This window comes from Amblyomma americanum, chromosome 1 (genome assembly GCF_052857255.1).
Source record: "Amblyomma americanum isolate KBUSLIRL-KWMA chromosome 1, ASM5285725v1, whole genome shotgun sequence".
Taxonomy (NCBI): Eukaryota; Metazoa; Arthropoda; class Arachnida; order Ixodida; family Ixodidae; genus Amblyomma; species Amblyomma americanum.
The window spans coordinates 101,020,291-101,041,157 of NC_135497.1; the positions used below are offsets into that span (position 1 = coordinate 101,020,291).

Sequence of the window (20,867 nt, forward strand, 5' to 3'; positions counted from 1 at the left end):
CGCACCGCTTTGTTTCCTTGATTTCTATTCCGATTTCCTTAAGCTCTCTCAAAATTCGTGATTTTCCTATTTCACTCACAATCCTCTCAATTTATCAGCCGCTTGAGATAAAACCTGGATGAGATTTTTCCTGTTTGACTCTGCACCAAACCCTGGCCAATCCGATACCGTGGGTATGTGCCATCGTATTTCAGGCAACAACGGTCGCTGTGCTCCGAGGCGGTTTGGGGCGCTCTTTAGCGATTCGAGCGCCTCGCTTTGGATCCACAAGTGGAATTCGCCGTAAGAATAAATGTATCCCATAGAGTGTGCCTTCATTCGTCGCCACGAGATGGCTGTAGCCATTATAACGCTTCAATGTTGTTGTGTATTGTTTCTCCATCACACACAGCGTCGCAACGGTCGCAAATATTGGCTTGCCTTCGGCGGTTTCGCGCCAAAATTGTAGATGCTGTTGCTTTGTTTCAGACAGTCGAGATTGTGTGACTCAAAAATGCTGTGTGGCCGGATTTCTAGCGCTTAAAGCTTAAACGAGCTCGCTTTAAAGCTTGTAAAATGGCTGTCGAATGTTCTGCCCGATTCCATCCGCTTTATATCGGGCTGGCGTTGTCGTCGGTGATCTTATAACTTATTCCGTTGCCCACGCAGATTGTCGCCATTTCAAACCGTTTGGCCCTGGCAGACGGCGTCACGAGGTCTCCAGTGGTTTCTCTTCTTTTATAGCGTTTGCCAATTTCTTAGCGAACCGCTGTTCACACTGGCAACGGTCGGAACCGCGGTAAGCACTTCGTTTCCGTATTCTTTGGCCTTTTCTTTTCTGTACAGTGCCTATTCTTATTTGTTCCGAGTCAATTCAACAGCCCTTCCTGGAACAGGGCACAAATGTATGTCTGTTGAAGTGTTTCAATGAACTAATTTCACCGAGAAAAATGTAGCACAAGGTGATGTTATTACATCAAGCAGGCAGTTTTGTACTTCAATAATTGTTTTTTGGGGGAAAGGAAATGGCGCAGTATATGTCTCATATATCGTTGGACACCTGAAGTTCAGCACCTCTGTTGTAACTTCTCTAGCTGTGACAGTGGAGTGGCGCCGCGAGGTAGTGACAGTGGAGTGTCGCCACGAGGTACTTGGGAGTTCTATACTAAAATGTGCGAAAAAGCGAATAATCGTAATCGCTATTGTTTTGCACAGAGATAAAGCCATTCGCTGATTTGTGGCTCGACAACAATTCAGATTTGTAGTAAGTGCTGTTGACTAGCTGAAAGCACCGAGTGCGACCAAACGCATATGTCAGCTACCATTTGTTACACTGAAATAAGCTTTTCATAAATTTTATTTTCAGCCTCCCTGTGAGCTTGAAGGCAACTGAAGAAGCAGAAGTTTAAAACCATCAGTGGTGGCTGATGTCCAGAGTAATTGTGAGGAATGTCAACATTTCACATATAGTTTTGCAAGAGACTGCACAACTTATGACAGTCTTACTGCATGATTTTGTTGTGCTGCATTACAAATCCTAGATGAGAATTGGCTTTTCATAAACTTCCTTTTGCAGACGAGTCAGTTAAAACCATTGGCATGGTTGACATACTGCTGTATCGGTAAGGCATCTCAGCTGTTCACATAAAGCTTTGCGAAAGACTGCAGAACAAAGGAGAGGGCCAGAAGGAGTGGGCTGCTTTAATAAAAATTGTTAATGCCAAACTGGTGCACGCAAACAAGATTATCATCACCTTGAGCCTAGCTATGACCACTGCAAGACAAAGGTCTCTTCGACTGACCTCCAACTGACCCTGTCTTGCACCAACTGTGTGCGCCCTATACCCGCAAATTTCCTAATCTCGTCTACCTGCCTTATTCTCATCGTCTCTTGCTCTACCTTTTGAACACCACTGTTACCCTGGGTACCATCAGTTATGTTTGCCACATCACTAGCCATGCCCATGTCTTGAGTCGGCCGTAGTCTTGTAAATGTGAGTGTGGGAAATGTCCACAGCATACAAGAAAACCAGTGGCCTAACTGCAAAAGAAATGCCCCGAGAAATATATTTTCTTCAAACATTAGTTCAATTCCATCTTCCATGCTGGAAGGAAGGGGACATAAAATGTGAGGGATGGGACACTGCTGAAAAAGCAACGAAGTATTTTGTTAATCCATACTAAAGCCTCTGTAAAAGGTGGAGCATGACTATAGTTTTGTGTGCCCAGTTTTTATGTTTGTGAAACCTGGTGCAATCTCCTTTTCTCGCACAGTACGGATGTCTTTCTGTAGCAAACTGTTGAAGTTGTTGCTTTCCTAATTTTTCCTTCTGATGACTTGCATAATATGTTCAGAATTAACAACTTTTACTATGCCCGGAGCATTTAAAACTCGCCTTCTGCTGGCACACACCACAAGAACAGAGTTTCTAGTGGCTAATTCAGCCACAAGAACTAAGTTTCTAGTAACTAATTAAATCTCGTCTATGTACCTTTAAATTTAATTGAAAATATTTTTCTTGTCAATCAATGACCTCTCACTTCCAGTGCGACTGAGGGATGGCAGTAGGTTCGACACAACTTGGAGGGTCTGTCTTCAGATGTTTTTTGCAGTAGTCCCTTTCTTCCGTGAAATTCAGGCATATGATTGCTTCATATTTTTTTGTTTAGCAAGCAGATTCTTTGGAGTGCCAGTACTTCATCCCTGTCTTATTTCCTTCATTTGTGCTCAGTTGTAAGAGGAACACCAGCTGGTGCACAAGTAGGCCATTTTCCTGTTCAAGCCGTGGCATCGGCATTCTGTTTTTAGTGACATTGAGTCTTCATGTGATGTCTCTTCCATTAGCAGCTGTGATTAAATGCTTCAGTCTAAGAGTCATATCCCTCTTTTCTGTTTGCTTGGTGCTGGTTTTGATTGTCGGGGACTATGAGATAAAGTAATTGTCTGTACAGGACTCGGTGTAAAAGAGACCCTGCATCGAAAATCTGACGTTTTTTATTTTTTGTATGCATAGTATGGGACATTGTGAAACATCAGTGACCGTGGCTATCACCATAATCTTAGTACTTTAATCTGCTCCAGAAATATTTTGGGGGGGCCGATAGTATCGATACATAGTGGCAGTTTTCAGCACTGAATGAGATGACAGTCGGAATAAGCTCTTCCGATTGGTTGGTTAGGTATCCAACTTTATTCCTTAATTTCTTGCTAAATTTTGTTAAAGTAATAATTCTTTTATAGTTGGCAAATTAAACTAAAACATTATCAGTTAGTATGGGAAGGCAACTGTAAATGGGCACTACAAATGAACTAGACTAGCAGGAATAACACTAGGGGCAACATTTTCTATTTCGCTTCAAATTATGGTAGGCGATCACTGCTTTTCAAACTGCCGATACAGAGAAGACAGCAAAAAATAAAAATGAGGGACACTTAAGCTCCGCCTTTAAGGGCATGACTCGACAGCATTAATGGGTCCGTCAGAGGTTACTCTTGCCCACACATACAGGGACACTTTTTCCTCTTTCACAATTTTTATGTGAAAGACCACATGACATACATATAAAGCCCCACTTTAACCAGATCTGTACGAACATGCCTCCTTGGCCTACTAGTAGCATGTCTGGCTCACAATCCAAGGGGGGCTTGATTCTAGACTAATTACCTCAATTTTCTTTTCAGTGCAGTTCATTTACTTTGCATGCCCTAATGACATTTGAGTCATGTTGCAACCTTCTAATCACCAGTTTTTCATTGTTTTAATCACTTTTCAAATATGCTGCTGCATGTGTGACGTAACCAACTTTCAGACTACTCTGGATTTTTTTGCTCGCAACACCAGTGCCACGTTTACTGCAGACTGGGAGCCTTACGCTGCCTTGTACTGTTGGTGTATGGTGGACACACACCGGACAAAAATTTTAGAGGAACAAGAACTGGATATGGGGGAAATGGGAGGGGGCTGCAACAGGTGGTAGCTTCCCAACACCGAGATCTGCAACACGACATCAGGTGGCACTGTTGTAGTTCCACGCTTCAATCGCACCTGCCCTATCTGTGTCATGGAACGATGATGTTGGAATATGCAGTTCCAGGCTGCCCTATCAAAGCAGCAATTGCATGCAAGCTCTCATTGAGAGAGTGCGAGGTATAGCTTTGATAGTGCCCATTCTTGGCAGTGATTAAGTGAAATGCAACTTTGTCTGATCTTTTTATTTGAATTGTTGTGAGGGGAATAACATTCGTTTGCACACTCCATTTTTTTAAGAGCGTTGGCTACTTAACTTTGTCAAGGATGCGTCTGTGTGCAGTGAAGGTCAAATTGACCAAAACAATTACCACATGACCACACCATATCACATAGCAACAATGGGCACGCAGAGTCTCAATTGATGCCTTTACTTTCTATCCGTTATTTATGTGTCAGTAAAGCAGCCATCGAAGTGGGACACCTCCCGAGACCTCCATTTGCATAAAATTGGGGGCCCATCCGTTTGACGGAGAGGGTTTGAAGTGGTGTGAAATGACTTGGCATGTTCCTGAGGATAAAATTACTGAGATTAAGCCCAAAATATGTGTGGGACTCACACCGACAACCTTTCCACCCCAAACCATGCATTCCGAGGACCTTCAGGCGGCCAGTACAGCTGAACCGTTTGTAGCAGGGGGTTCAGAATGGTGCAAGATTTGTCGTGTTGTGATGCACACATTGATAACATTTATTAACTGATATGAGGAAATATACCGGATATAGTGAAGGTGGCTGTAAATCTTAATAGCGCAAAACCAGTGAGGTAGTTTCCGGAAAGGAAACACCCGCGGTTTTGGATATGGTCTTTTCCATGTTTGCAGAGCACACCAATGTAAACACTCGAATCTCCTGTATCTAACGCTCTTCAGTCAAATACCGAGGCAGTGTTGGCGGAGAATCTTTTATAATTCTTTTTGCTGTGATCCTTATAATCTATAAAGATTTCTTTGAAGCAGAACTGACAGTAAAAAGAGTGACACAGTGCTTCTTGAAAAAAAAATGGGGGGACACTTAAGCTCTTCCTTAAATACATCAGAAGCCATAATAGACCACTTGATATACCTCAAGACGCGCAAGTTCTCCCTTAAACCAAGTCGAACAAGCCTGCCTCAATGGCCTAGGGGCAACATGTCTGACTCGCAACCAAAGAGTCATGGGTTCAATTCCCAACTAATTACACCAATTTTCTTTTCAGCGACCGCAATTTAACTTGAGTTTTAACATGGTAGTGTTGAGGCTTCCCTTTCTGCAGAAAATCAGGTGCCAGTGGCATTGTTAGCAAAAAATAGGGCGGAGTAGGGTGGCTTGGGGCTGTTACGTTTCGCCTACAACGCGCGGTATAGCCGGCGCGGATGCAACGGACGCCGGGGCTTCGTTCAAAGTGGCGGTCATTTTGACCCGTTCATCGCTGCCGCAACGCCTCCCGCCAAGCGCGTCCAGGCAGGTTTCAGTGCCACGTGTCGTCGTGTGTGCGTGTGTGTGTGTGCATGTTGGTGCCCACGCTTGTCAAAGCGCGGCAGCCGGAGGGAGGAGCTCCACAACTGGGAGGCGAGGAGGTCTGACCGGCGCCGGCCCGGCGGACGCGCACGTCACGTCTGAACATGTCTGAGCGTCGCCGTATCGGGCGCCTCATCCCGAGCGTTCCTTCTTGCCCTCGACTCCGTGGGCATAAAAGCAGCTGCCCCGGACGCCAAAGAGAGACTTCGATTTCTTCCTTCGAGTAACGTGGTCGCCCTGACCGGCTGCTCTTTTGCGATGCCAGAATAAACAAGTTGTTCTGTTGCCAGTCGACTCATCCTTTGCCGGGACCTTCGGATGTTTCCAGCTGTGCCCCAGGCCGCCAGGCCAACGCTACCCTTGGGGCTTGCAACCCATTTGCAACAACTGGTTGCCAGCGGTGAGATCCCGACAACGGAGGCCAGCAGCGAAGATATGCGGTCAACTGTATGCTGAGCAGCACAACGACCATCCGGGAGCAGTGCAACGAGCCCTGTGTGATGACTGGTTGCCTGCAGCGGAACGACTGCGCTGAATTCTTGGCTGCGAGGTTTGGTGAGTGCGGGACTTTCTTCTTCTGAGTTTTGCCAGGCTTTTGTTAGTGTCAGAAACAGAGCTGGTAATTGTGTTGTCGTTGCTGCCGGGTTAGTTTGCGGCAAGACAATAGTAGGCAGTAGAGAAAGCAGCATTCGGAGCAGCCATGGATTTGAAGTCGTTGCGCAAACCGAAATTGCTGGAGCTTGCAAGAGAGTTGGGTCTGGATGTCTCAGACAAACTCTGAAAACCAGAACTGCTAAGGGCTATTCCTGAGTTGGAGGCTGAGGATGACGAGCTGTCGGAATGCCTTGAGACAATTGAGGAGAGGGAGCAAAAAGAGGAGCGCGAACGTAAAGAACAAAAAGAGAAAGACGAGCGCGAACGTAAAGAACAAAAAGAAAAAGAGAAAGACGAGCGCGAACGTAAAGAACAAAAAGAGAAAGAAGAGCGCGACCGTCAACACGCTTTGGAAATGAAGCGTCTCGAGGTAGAGATGGAACGCGCTCGTAATGGAAGTCAGGCACACGGTGCAGGAGAACGGGTATCGTTCAAAATGACTGACCTGATGCGGCCGTTTAAGCTTGGAGAGGACATTGGTTTGTTCCTGGTTAACTTTGAGCGAACGTGCGAGAAGCAGGGGTTCTCTCGGGAAACGTGGCCACAGCGCTTGCTCACTTTGTTACCCACCCGGCGAGGCGGCCGACGTAGTCGCTCGCTTGAAGAGAGAGGAGGCAGAGGATTTCGACCAAGTGAAATTGAGTCTGCTAAAAAAGTACAGGCTGTCAGCGGAGGCGTTCCGTCGGAAGTTTCGGGAAAATGAAAAAGGCAGAAGCGAGTCATATACAGAGTTTGCCTACAGGCTTATGTCAAACATGCAGGAGTGGCTCAAAGAAGAGAAAGCGTTTGGTGACCACGAGAAAATTCTGCAGTGTTTCGGGCTGGAACAGTTTTATAGTCGGTTACCTGAGAACGTGCGGTACTGGGTCTTGGATAGGCCAGACGTTAGTACAGTGGCTAAAGCCGCCGAGCTAGCCGAGGAGTTTGTGACGCGTCGGGCTCGCGGAGCTAAGGACGGTCAAAAGGGTGAATTTGGCTCCAAGTCTGAGAGGCCGAAGTTCACACCCATGAGAGCAAGGGGGGACACACGTAGTGCGGATGCGAGTGAAAGCAGTCCGACCGAACGTAAGGAGACGGCGGCAGCCGAAGCCGAACGCAGAAAGCGGTTCGAGAGGAGGCAAGCGCGCGTGTGTTATACGTGCCAGAAGCCGGGTCACTTTTCGGCGCAGTGTCCAGAAACAAAAAGAAAAGCCGTGTGTTTGTCATTATGTAGCACTGACGAGAACACGAAGCTTCTCGAGCCTTACATGCGAGACTTCCTCGTGAACGGGAAAGAGTGCCGAGTGCTTCGTGATTCCGCAGCTACAATAGATGTAGTTCACCCCTCTTACGTAGAACCCGATATGTTCACGGGCGAGTGCGCATGGATCAAGCAAGCCGTGGAAGCTCATAGCGTGTGTCTGCCCGTAGCAAAAGTACTTATTGAAGGACCTTTCGGAGCACTTGAGACGGAGGCCGTAGTGTCATCTATGCTGCCCCCCCAGTACCCGTACGTATTTTCGAACAGGTCCGATCACCTCCTGCGCGAGAAGGGGCTTTTGTTTGGTGAGGCTAGCGTTGAGGCCTTAACCAGACCGAGAGTTCGGGAGCTCGCTGCAAAGGCGGTAGTTGCGGGGCCGACGTTGTCGAACAATGAAAAAGGGTCGGAGGCGCAGCAAGCTGATATTCCGAGCACGTCAGAACTGGATAAAATTGAGCCTGTAGCGTTGAAGGCACCAGGTACTGGAGAGGAAATGCCCGACAAGGGAAAGTTAGAATAGCTTCCGGTCGAGCTTCCGGGACTAGGCTCAGTGACGAACAGGGAAGACACTGATCAGGTCATTAGTGACTTAATCATTAAAGCACCGCTGTCGGCTGAGCAGAAAACCGAACTACACCAACTCTTACAAGAGTTTCAAGGTCAGTTATCTGAGAGGCCTGGTAGGACTTCTGTCCTTACTCATGATATAGAACTTACCTCCCCAGAGCCAGTACGATCCAAGGCGTACCGGGTGTCACCCCGCCAGCGCGATATTATGGAGGCTGAGGTAAAGAAAATGCTACAGCTCGGTGTTATTGAGGCGGGTGAGAGTGATTATACCTCCCCTTTGAATTTAGTTGAGGTACCGGGCAAGGAACCTCGTCCTTGCGTCGACTACCGCAGGCTTAATTCCATCACTAAGGATCAAATTTATCCGATCCCTAGCATCGAGGAGCGCCTTGAGAAAGTTAGTAGCGCTCAGTTTACTTCCACCCTAGATCTTGTCAGGGGTTATTGGCAGGTTCCACTTACAGAAGAGGCTAGTAGGTATGCGGCGTTCATTTCACCAATGGGAACATTCCGTCCTAAAGTTTTGAGTTTTGGTTTGAAGAACGCGCCATACTGCTTTTCAAGCCTCATGGACAAAGTGTTGCGGGGACAGGAAGAATTCGCTTTACCGTATTTAGACGACGTAGCGATATTTTCCGCATCCTGGTCTGAGCATATGGCACACTTGCGGGCAGTGCTAACCCGCCTGCGCGAAGCGGGCTTGACAGTCAAGGCTCCCAAGTGCCAATTAGCACAGGCCGAGGTTGTCTACCTCGGTCACGTGATTGGACAGGGTCGTCGCCGCCCCTCTGAAATAAAGGTGGCCGCTGTGCGAGACTTCCCGCAACCGCGCACGAAGACCGATATTCGGTCGTTCTTAGGTGTCGCCGGCTACTATCAGAGGTACATCCCCAGGTACTCCGATATCGCGGCTCCCCTGACGGATGCTCTAAGAAAAACAGAGCCCCAAACAGTCGTCTGGGGCGAGACAAAGGAAAGAGCTTTTAGCGCCCTAAAGAGCGCCCTAACAAGCCAGCCTGTGCTACGATCGCCAGACTACACGAAAGGGTTCGTTGTTCAGTGCGATGCTAGTGAGCGAGGCATGGGCGTTGTACTGTGCCAAAGGGACAATGGAGAAGTGGAACACCTCGTCCTGTATGCTAGTCGTAAGCTGACCTGTCGTGAGCAGGCGTACAGCGCCACCGAGAAAGAGTGTGCGTGTCTCGTGTGGGCCGTTCAGAAATTGTCATGCTACCTAGCCGGCTCGAGGTTTATCATTGAGACGGATAACTGCCCTCTCCAATGGCTGCAGACCATCTCTCCCAAAAATGGCCGCCTCCTGCGCTGGAGCCTCGCTTTGCAACAGTATTCCTTTGAGGTGCGTTACAAAAAGGGGAGTCTCGACGGTAACGCCGATGGCTTAAGTCGAAGCCCCTAACGTGGGAATCCGCCTCAAAGTTGTTTGTTAGTGATGTTTTCTTCCTGAGGCAGGATTTTTAACATATTGCTTTTGTTTTTGTTTCAAAGTGATTATGTGCTTTCTAGTGCAATTTTCCAATTTGTGGACGCGTTCTGAGTGCTGCTTGACTACTGTAAGGAACTAGGCAGTAGTATAAAAGGGGAAAGAGCCTGGCAGAGCTTAGTGAGGGTTGTCTCGTGCTTGCTGACTGAGCGGTTGCGTTTCGGCGTAGTTCTAACGCTTGCTGGGAACGAGCACAAAAATGGCAACTCTCCCGAAGTCACTTTGCAGTGCCCTGTGTGATCCTGAACCTGAGAACGAGGCCTTCTCTGTGCGCTGCGCTCAAGCAACGTCGAGGGACGACCGGTTTCGATTATGAGCATCATCGAGCGACATCCCTCTGGACAGCGGATGCAGTCCCCTGACCATCGGGATCTCCTTCTCCCGGCGTGGCGGTCTGTTACGTTTCGCCTACAACGCGCGGTATAGCCGGCGCGGATGCAACGGACGCCGGGGCTTCGTTCAAAGTGGCGGTCATTTTGACCCGTTCATCGCTGCCGCAACGCCTCCCGCCAAGCGCGTCCAGGCAGGTTTCAGTGCCACGTGTCGTCGTGTGTGCGTGTGTGTGTGTGCATGTTGGTGCCCACGCTTGTCAAAGCGCGGCAGCCGGAGAGAGGAGCTCCCCAACTGGGAGGCGAGGAGGTCTGACCGGCGCCGGCCCGGCGGACGCGCACGTCACGTCTGAACATGTCTGAGCGTCGCCGTATCGGGCGCCTCATCCCGAGCGTTCCTTCTTGCCCTCGACTCCGTGGGCATAAAAGCAGCTGCCCCGGACGCCAAAGAGAGACTTCGATTTCTTCCTTCGAGTAACGTGGTCGCCCTGACCGGCTGCTCTTTTGCGATGCCAGAATAAACAAGTTGTTCTGTTGCCAGTCGACTCATCCTTTGCCGGGACCTTCGGATGTTTCCAGCTGTGCCCCAGGCCGCCAGGCCAACGCTACCCTTGGGGCTTGCAAGCCATTTGCAACAGGGCTCAAGATTCTACTTTTGGCTCGTGCATCTTGCCATGGTTGGTAAACAGGCTTGTCAGATAAACTTGTCACGTCATTCTAAATCACATGACCGTGTGATTTCATCGCAATGTCACGTGACCTGGTGATGTCATCACAGCCTATTCACTGGATTATAAGCAAACTTCCCACCGTGGCAGGTGGTCACGAGAGGTTGCTTGGGAAGAGCAACCTAGGTCTCGCAATCTCCACTGATGGCAGCACCAGCCATTGCAGGGTAGTGGTACATTGCTTACTAACTGCTGCACTAGTACATCACGGTATGTCTACTCCCAGGGATCTATGAATGTGTAGTAGAGAATGACCAATTTTGCATGTATTGGAATTAGCCTATTGACGCCATCGCATCATACTCTTGAAGCTGAGCTTAAAGGGATTGGCCACTGACCAAAATGTGTCACGATTATGGCAGAAATGAAAAGATTTTGCCTTGTACTGTAAGAATTGAACATTGCAGTATCAAGGAAATTGGGATTTAATATTTTAATTTGGCATTGGAAAGTAGCATAAAAAGCTATCTTGCGGTGAAACCTGGCTTTATGAATGTAGAGCTGCCGCGGTGGCTGAGTAGTTATGGCGGTCAGCTGATGACCCAAAACATGCAGGTTCAATCCCGGCTGTAGCGGTTGCATTTTGTTGGAGGCGAAATGCTAGACGCTCATGTACTGTGCGATGTCAGCGCATATAAAGAACCCCTGGCGGTCGAAAATTCTGGAGCTCTTCACTATGGCATCCCTCATAACCTGAGTCGCTTTGGGACATTAAACCTCCATAAACCAAACTAAATATATCTTATTACTGTGAGATCTATATTAGTTTTTGACGCAGCACTTTTGCCGATGTGCAATCGCCATCGCGCCCACTGATCATGTTTTAAAGCATGGGGATACAGAAAAACGGGCAAATGCACTCATTTTAAAATTCTTGGTAAAACTTTTCTACATAGTTTCCAACAAAACTTGCAGAATCCAGAACCTTAGGTAGCAAGTTTCCTGTTGTGCTGAAAAAATTGGGCCCTTGAATGCAATATTAGGGTTCCTTTAAGTGTCTCCTTCAATATTTAATTAATTTCATCCTACAGTCAACGTGCGACTCCACCCTCTTGAATATTTCTGAATTGGGGTGACAATGCGCACAGATTTCGTGACAAACTCAGAGCAGTTGTATAGGAGGTATTGAAATGACGTCATCTGTAAGGGGCGCTAGTAGGCAGCGCAGCGTTCACCATGTTGGTGGTCGCACATGCTGTCCTCGGAGCCAGTTGCAGCATTTAACTCTCTGATGATGTGTGAAATGTGTGTGTACTTCGCATCTCGCCGCAGATAATTTCTGTCCGACCCGTAACACTATGTGCCTGATTGGATACGCCGTGAACTCTTCGAGACAGAAAAGAGTGGGTACGCTGAAAAGGTTCCACTATGTAAAATCGTCGACCCGTATATGAGTGCAAAGGCGCCGGCGTGGTGTGCGACGTATAGGACTGGTGCCGCGCGTTGAATTCACCGATATCGAGGCCCGCCTTGTTTTACAGACAGACTAAGGAATTAAAGCATTCAAATCTAGAGAGGGTGCAATTGCTTAAGTTTACAGACAGGCTAAGGAATTAAAGCATTCAAATCTAGAGAGGGTGCAATTGCTTAAGTTTACAGACAGGCTAAGGAATTAAAACATTCAAATCTAGAGAGGGTGCAATTGCTTAAGTTTAACAGACAGGCTAAGGAATTAAAGCATTCAAATCTAGAGAAGGTGCTGTTGCTTAAGTTTACAGACAGGCTAAGGAATTAAAGCATTCAAATCTAGAGAAGGTGCTGTTGCTTAAGTTTACAGACAGGCTAAGGAATTAAAGCGTTCAAACCTAGAGAGGGTTCAATTGCTTGACAAGCAGGCAAGCCCAAGAGCTGTGCTGAAGGGGTGTCGACGGCCAAAGTGCCGTTTTAGGAGAGGTGAATAAATAAATATGTCTGTTCGGTTAGCTAGCTTAACTTGTCATCTCTATCTGCTGAATGTGGCACGTTTCTACAGCATCTAGCGCAATTGCTGCACACTGCGTTGCTGTGAACCGGCCTAGATTCCAGGTCTTGTGCACTCGAAGCAGCGCTACGCCGCTACAATCAAAACTGTGAAGCATTCACGCTAGGTCTGCCATTCATGCTTCAAGCTCATGACAGTATTTGCTAGGCCGCTCGGTCGTGTAAATAAGGCAGCTATGAGGCTTTGCTTTCTCTGCTGAAATGCCGTCTGTGAAGTTTCAGCAGTTCGCGAACTTCAGTCACATGAAATATGAGTTTCTGCAGTGCCAGTTTTGGAATTTCGGTAATTGATCATGTGCTGTCCATCCACGATGCGTCCTGTATAAGTGTTTGACAGTTGTCAACTGGTATTAAATTTGCAAATTTTGCACATTCTTGCGTGCAGTGCAGCCGGCCAGTTTTGCTGCAGAGTTGCGGCAGCCAACTTGGTTATATCCCGGCACAGAATAGTTCTGCTGCAAGCTTCATGCACAATATGCGTTTCACAAAGAAAAATGGACATTGATGCATTTAACCACATGCAAAAACGTTACGGATCACTAACAATCGAGGCCGAGTACCTCATGGCATACCGCCACACTGCGCGAGCTGAAGCGAAACGACCGCCCATATTGCGTGCTTGTCACAACGACCCTTGCACTGTGTGGTAGCGCAGCCTCAGTGAATACCTCCAATACTGAAAAAGAATGAACATGCATGCATGTAATTCATTTTTAACTTGTGCTCTCTGATATAGTCCATTAGGAGAATGCTTCTCAAGAACATTAGTTTTTATAGAAAACTAACTGCAACCTTCAGCACCAGGCTGTATGAAAAATCTTATCTTTTTTAGCATTTTCCAAATTCTTGACAGCTTTGAGGAAAAAGACGCTCATAGCTTTACTTCCCTGTTTAAAAAAAGTTCAACCGATTTTTTTTTGCAAAACTAAAAGTTTTAGTCTCATAGGCACACAACCCCTTAGTTATTGCAATATTGCATCAGTTATTGCAATTTGCCTACTAGAGGAAAATTGAGCAGCAAGCACTGACAGCAATGCCCGGTATATTGGAAAAATGCAGTGTAGACAAAACAGCTAGGAACAAGCAGTGGAAATGACTGTGCTGTTCATTTCTTTTGTCTTTGTTGCCTTTGTGTTCGCTGCTTTAATGTCAACTTTTGTGCACGATGAGACTCCAACATGACAACTGCACTTTGAACCTAGATAAAGATATCAGGTATCGTGAGGTTACTATGGACTACCTGAGCTTTTCATCTCTTTGGAACCAGATTAAAGATAACAGGACTGGGACGGCAGCGCTTCCCATCCGAACCATTCCATACCATATAGAGTGTGTTGTGAGAGAAAAGTATTTCCTGACAATGCATCAGCAGCTCCGCATGCAGTACGAATGGGTTAACACACCTCATTAATGAGTTTCAGATTCTAGTACACTGCTTACTTTAAAGGGTCGAGGGGTTTTCATACAAGCATCAAGTAATGAATCTGATATTTAATTTTGAGCTTTGAAATTGCAGTTTCCGCATCAGAAATATTTCCCATGCTTGGCACGTTGGTTACTAGAAACGGCTGCTGTTATAGCCACATACCAAGCTGGTTTTGAGTTGATTAAAGCTGGTCATGCACAAAAGAATTTGACTTCTGTACTCTCCTCCAACTTACCCCTGGATCTACTGTGCAGCAGCAGTTGTAATTGTCGGCTTGTTCTGCTGTGTGCGGCTTAACAGAAGTGTACCTTAGTAGAGATAAAACAGTTTCATTGAAAATTGGCTCAATTTTTTTTTCAGTGTTGTATGACAAGGAAGAAAAAGAAGTTGCGACAGCTCTTGTTACCATCGTTGCAGCTTACATCCTGATTTATAATAAGGTAAGGCATCTTAGCTGTTCAGGCGTCACCTGTATGAAATAAAGGAAATGCTGGCACGCACTTGCATCTTTACAAATTCATTCTATGCTCAATTAGATCATGGAATCGCCTCCTCAACAGTTTAGCATTGGCCACATCTGACAAGACTTGGTGCTAAAAATGTACTTGGAATAGATAACCTGCTCTTGTTTGTGCATTCTTCTTATTTACCTTTGCCTGTGGTTTAGATTGCATTTATTTTGTGTGCACACATTCTGAAGCGCTAATATGTGTAGGATGTATATTTTCTTTCATGGTGTAAGTCAAGTGTTCTTTATACCAATATTTCATGCACTTTTGTTTGTGTTTTATTGTTCAGCAACGAGTAAAGCTTTTAGCCTACACATCCATCATCAGACCGAAATTTGAGCACGCATGCCGTCTGGGACCCTTACACAAAACATAATATCGAGGCACTGGAAACGATCCCGGGCCTTTGCTGTTTTGTTTCTTTATGTTTCATGACCACTGTTTTCTCAGTGAAAGTTTTAAATCCTGCAAAATGCCAGTCTACTATGATGGCCATTTGAACAAATGTTAATATTATTGTACGAATAAATAAAAATGATTCTATTGAACTGCTCTGTCCAGAGCAGTCTTAATGGCAGACCTTTGTAGCTGTTTGAAGTTTGACTGAAATCTGCATGGTGTGAAGAAAAACAAGGGGTTGCACTTAAATCTCTTCTTAAACTTCCTTTGAAGTGGTTTATTATGGCAATTGAATCAAGTGACAGCAGTTGTTTAAAACATATGGCCGACATGCTGCTTTATGGGGATGCATCTTGGCTCTGCATACAGTTTCGCAAAGCACTATTGTATGTATGACAAATGCATTCACAGGTATGTTCTGCTTGGGGTAGGTAGCAAAATGCTGTATAAGACTGAGGAGAATGTTTGCACTGAAGTCAAGTTTTCATCAACCTTATTTCCAATCATATTTGAAACAGCGCAAGGTCAGGACACTGTAAAGAGACCCCATCCATGGGAGCTGTATCAACTGGATTTATTCCAAGAAGCACAAAAACATATATATATATGGCAAGCTAAGAACAGCAAAATTCCAAAAGGTGCACAATGCAGCATTGATTGAAACGCACATGACCAGCTCGGCTGCTAAGAGGATCTCTGAGGAGAAGCCGCAAAGAGCAACAGAACAAGCATACACAAGCAACTACAAAAATTCATAGCAGGTCTGTGGCACAGCTACATAATATCTAGTGACAGAGCAAGCGTTAGAAACCTGATGTGGGGAGAAGCAACTAAACACATGACGAGTAACAACAAAAAATTCATAATGTACATTACAGCTAAAATCTAGAATCAGAAATGTGATGATCTAGAAATGCGATTTTTTGGGAAACTGACAGACTGTGTGCTCACACAATGTTCTTAATCATGAATGCTTCCCACGTCTCGCGCGTAGCTTGATCACGATACTTCTTGATGATGCGCGTTTGGGTTAACGGGATAACAACCCTCACACTGGGAGCCAATTTGAGGGTTGCTAAACCATCATAAGGGCTGCATCAAACAGTGCCCATAGTTTAACGCAGCATGTACCACTATCATACTCTATGTGCACGGCCTCTCTCACAGACTCAAAATGTCAGTGTACAAGTATTTTTTGCTGCACCGAGCAAGCTAGCCGCCCTATGTAAGGAGGTCAGCATTGATTTGTCTCAAAGCACAGTGCGTAACAAGAAGTGCCAGCATTGATTTATTCCATGCAAAGCTAACGTAATCTATGAAATTCTGCTTTCATGTGGCAGGCATTATATCGGACAAATCGGGAGGTTGCGAGAGCACACCAATTGAATAGGCAAGACAACAGGTTATAACATTGTAATTGTAGCTAAATTGAGGGCTGCTATCCCTTGTTAACCCAAACATGCATCAAGAAGTATAGTGATCAGTGCGCATGTGAGATATGGGAAGCATTCATGATTGAAAACAACAACATTGTGAGAGCGCACCGTCTGCCACCTTGTTTCCTAAGGAAATCTCATTTTTTAGATCAGATTTCTGGCGTGCCTTGCAGCTAGAATTTAGGTGTCTTATACATCGCTGTGAATTTTTTGTTAACTTGTTTACGGTTGTTTTGCTTCTTTTTGTGCTTTCCCTTCAAATCATCAGGTTTCCGATTCCCGCCCCGTCAGTAGATTTTAGCTCTGTTATTCACTATTAGGAGTTTTTGTCGTTGCTTGTTCACACTTTTGTTGCTCTTTGTGGCTTCCCCTTTGAGATCCTCTTAGCAGCTGAGTTAATCACATGCCGTTCCCTCTGTCATGCCGCGTTGTGCACCTTTCTGGATTATTTTGTTCTTCTTAGCTTTTTAGACCTATATATATTCCTGATTTCTTGGCATAAAACCAGTTGATAGCCAGCACTCGTGGTGTTTTTTTACTGTGTCCCGTCCTTGCATTTCTTTGTTTCAAATATGATTGGTAACCAACAGGCCCAATTCACAACACTTGTGCTTATTTACAATCTTATATGGCAAAAGACCATTTTTAACTAACAGTGATCGTTTTTAAATGCTGGCATTGCTAAAATATTGGTTTGTGTACATCATCTTGGCTGTTCACACGTTCTTTGAGAAACTGCCCATTGTGAAACAATGGTATTGGCGTGCCTTTTCTGCCGTGTGAGGTGTAAACAGTGTGCATGGTGCTGGGTAAAACAAGCTGTTGCACTGAAATGTCTCTTAATGAACTTTTTTTGCAGTGTTCTGTGGCATCAGAGACAGTTGAAGCTTGAAATGAGAGCAGTTTAAAACTTGACGTTCCAAGCTCATGGGTAAGGCATATTAACATTTGCATATGATTTTGCAGAAAAATGATCTGTGTACAGCAATTGTAATGGCATGAATTTACATCTGTATGCTTTGTAACAAACGTCTACATGAATTGGGCCGAAGAACCAGTCAGAACTGCTAGGTCAAAACAGCGCTGTTAAAAATCTTGTCTCCAAGCAGACATCACTGCACTTGGTGGTAGTCGCAATTACTTGTTAGCAGCTAACAAAATTCTGATAGGCAGCACCACATACATATGAACACATCTTGAATAAAAATTTGTTAAACTGGCTGCCAGTATTGGTTAGGACTATGGACTATCTGCCTTGCAGTTGTGGGAGAGCAAAATAAAATGTTAATGGCACATGGTGCTTGCTTTTGGCACTGGAGCGTATTCCACTTTATAAGGTGCTAGCAGAATTTTTTCTCTCATCTTCTGAGGTGATCAGTAAACTACAGGTTTTTGTTTGTTCTGGAAAACATGAAAATTTATTTTTGTTTTTGGTGTCTGGCCTGTTTCCAGGTTAGCCAACAGCCGGCTGTGAAGTACACCCTTCAGGATCTGTGGTGTGCAGATCGCCAACCGAAGGTAGTGGACTGAACACGGAGGCACCTTTAGAAAATGTTGGAAATGTTTTACTGTGGCTTGTGTACATACTCGTCTACTTCAAAGGCTCACCTAGGTGTTCATGCATACTTTGCACATGATGCTAAGCCGGTTCCATGGTATAAGAAGAACTCTGATGCTGAGCCTGTTTTGCCTCCTGAAGATTTCAATAACTTGGTCCATAGAAAACGCTACATTTGTACTTTGACAACTGCTTGTCACTTCAGCTGTCTGACCAATGAAATTTTTCGTGGACACTTGGAGTCTCACGAGGACTGCAGTACGTACAGATGTCGCCTGTGCTTTGGATCCACTGACACTTGTGGTCTTCTGTTTCACCACTATCAAACTGACCATGGATATTTTGCTGTGCAGTGCCTATACTGTGACTTTGGTAGCAATGATGACTTTATTGTCATGCACCATGTTATGGAGCAGCACTCAAAAAGGCCTTTTAGAATATTGCTTAGAAATGGAGATACCTCTGCTGTGTCTCAGGAGCTGCGACTATTGCAAGAATATCTAACAGAGGACCCTGTGATGCCAGCTCAGCCTTGCGCACAATTGTCAGTGGAAGCACTGACACAGGAAAATGTGACTTCAAGTAATGCAGCTATGCCCAGGGCTGACCCGGTGAAATTGGGGCACTCTTCTCTTGAGGCCAAACTGAGCTTGGATCATTCCTGCAAAGGGGTGTCCAACATGGACTCAGAAGTGGAGGAAGAGTTAGTAGAAAATCATGCTGCTAGTTCTGCTGTTTGTGTAACCCACCAAAGTGCTGGTAGAGCGTCTCCACTAAGCACAGAAGAAAGTCTGTACTCTTCATCAAGTGAATGCACACAACACTTGGCGACGCAACTTTGGGGGACAAAAAGTCTGCACCCATCTTACCATGTTGAGCAGAGCTTGCAATTGGATCCTGGTAAGGCCCAGCCGTTACATGAAACAGAGACAAGTTCAAGTCTTAATGACAGTTGGCATCTTTATTGTAGTGCAGAAAACTGTTCCGTGGAATTCAAAGACATTTTTGACTATTTGAATCATCTCGCCGAGTGCCATTCATTGCAGTCGTCATTCCCCTGTCCGAAGTGTGATCTCACTGTCTCATCTACTGATCTCCCTATGCATCTTGTTGGAAAGCATAGTGGATTTTTGTTTTGTCCTTATCAGGACTGTTCATTTGGAAGTTGTGATCAGTGTGGTCTTGACACTCACATAATTCAGGCACATCAGATCTATCGAGAAGAGAAGAACAGGAATGGTGCTCATGTAGCAAGTGAACAAGGGCTTTGTACTACTAGTAATTCATCCTCCAAAAACCACACAAGTACAAGGAATGTTGATTTCACATCAGAAATGGAAATACCCAATGGAGAAAGTAGGAATGACAAGTTATGTTGTGAAGTGAGCTTGGAAAATGCTAAGGATGATCTCACTAACCGGCTGTACATCTGTGGCTCATGTTCCACAAACTACAGCACATTGACTTGCTACCTCCACCATATAGCTTCTGCACACTTGGTACCATTCATCTGTGGCCACTGCTTCAAGCCATACAAGAAGTCAAGATGTCTACTCATGCATGCTGGGTGCCTACATTTAGGGCAGCCATTCTCTGTTCTTTGCCTTAAAGATGGAAAGGTGACTGACATTGGTCTTAATGTTGCACCATTATGGATAGAGGAAGCTCAGGGGTATCTGAGGATGGTGCAGCCTGGAAAGATGCGAGCAAAAGGCAAGACCATGTTAAAGAATCTCAAGAGGGCAGTTACTTATATCAGCTCTGCCTGTCTTGAAAATGTTGCTTCTCAAGCAGAGCTCTTGCAGAGCAATGCTGTGCCACATAGTGCATCTCTGAAGCTGGTACATGGAGCTGAAGGGACGTCTCTGCAGTACGAGCGTACTGTTGACACTGTCCGTTCAGACACTACAGTTTTGAGTCGTCGGTCAGTTCCAAGCCAGCTATTGTATGACTCTGCACCAGCAGGAGTTGTCAGCAATGGCAGCAGCAACAGTTCTGAGAACCAGCTTACAGTGGCACCTCATACATCTCCCCCTCATTTGCAAAATGCATCATCCTCAACGTCTCAATTCACCAATGCTAGAAATGTTAAGTGGAAGATACTTAAATCAGTTTACATTGATGCTTCTTCTGTCAAAAAGGTGAATGGTAATATTGTAGTTGACAGTGGAGTTTTACGAAGGCTGAACTCTCAGTTGCCCGTGAGCAGTCCACCTGTGAGGAAAGTCTCTGGCTCTTTGTGCTGTAGAGTTAATGAAGGGCTCCATGTGTGTTCTGAATGCTTCCTCACATTTTCTACCTTTGAAGAACTTGCTAAGCACATTAAGCTCCACAGCTTGGATATTATTAATGGTTTTGACCTTGCCAGCGGTGTGCTATCTATTGGAGACAGCTCTGGTCTTGAAGGATTAACGTTTCAACATGACATCAAGCAGTCAAGAGATACTGCACAGCTTCAATTGAAGCCAGTACAGTCTGAAGTTCAGAAAAGAGTGGTTGATAATCGTCGACTCTGTCTGTCTACACAACAGAAGTGTGAAGGTGCCATACAGTCAGTTTTCACGTGCGGTGAATTTGAATCCTATTGTTAAACTAGTTCGGCTTCCAATTATTAAGAAAGAACCTAAGGAGTGAACTGCAAATTTTGTCACTTTTATCTCTTTTTTTCTGTTTTTATTGCCCAAGTCAGGAGTGCACCTTTTTTAAAAATTTTGTGTATTCCAGTGTGCTGAAGTTACCTTCGAATTTTCTGTGCAGTTCTTTTCTTGCTCATGTTTTTGAGTTAGTGCAAATAAATTTTGTTATAGTTCTTGAGCTCTTGATTTCTGTGCAGCATTGCAGAACTGCTGGGTTAGCTAGTTCTGGATAAAAACTGCAGACTTGGCTAGTTGGTGTTGATTCATAATGTTGGTTCAACAGCGCAAACACGATAGACCAAGAGACTTGAAGAGTGTGTCTTGTCTCTTTCTTGGTCTATGTGTGTTTGCGCTTCTGGACCACCATTATGGTTCTGGATGTCTACAGTTAGCC

At 45.5% G+C, this 20,867-nt stretch overlaps 1 protein-coding gene across 2 annotated transcripts; it reads left to right on the forward strand.

Moving 5' to 3' along the window:
• The first annotated feature begins 652 nt into the window (after positions 1-652).
• Positions 653-20,651, forward strand: LOC144113356 (uncharacterized). 2 transcript variants are annotated; one of them, XM_077646400.1, is made up of 4 exons: positions 653-778; positions 14,296-14,375; positions 17,139-17,210; positions 17,732-20,651. In XM_077646400.1, the coding sequence occupies exon 4, from the start codon at positions 17,831-17,833 to the stop codon at positions 20,426-20,428; it is 2,598 nt and encodes an 865-aa protein (XP_077502526.1). In that variant the 5' UTR covers positions 653-778; positions 14,296-14,375; positions 17,139-17,210; positions 17,732-17,830; the 3' UTR covers positions 20,429-20,651. The 2 variants fall into 2 exon arrangements, with proteins under 2 accessions (XP_077502526.1, XP_077502528.1); XM_077646402.1 differs by lacking the exon at positions 653-778 and having other exon boundaries at positions 13,604-14,375.
• Positions 20,652-20,867: the final 216 nt, after the last annotated feature.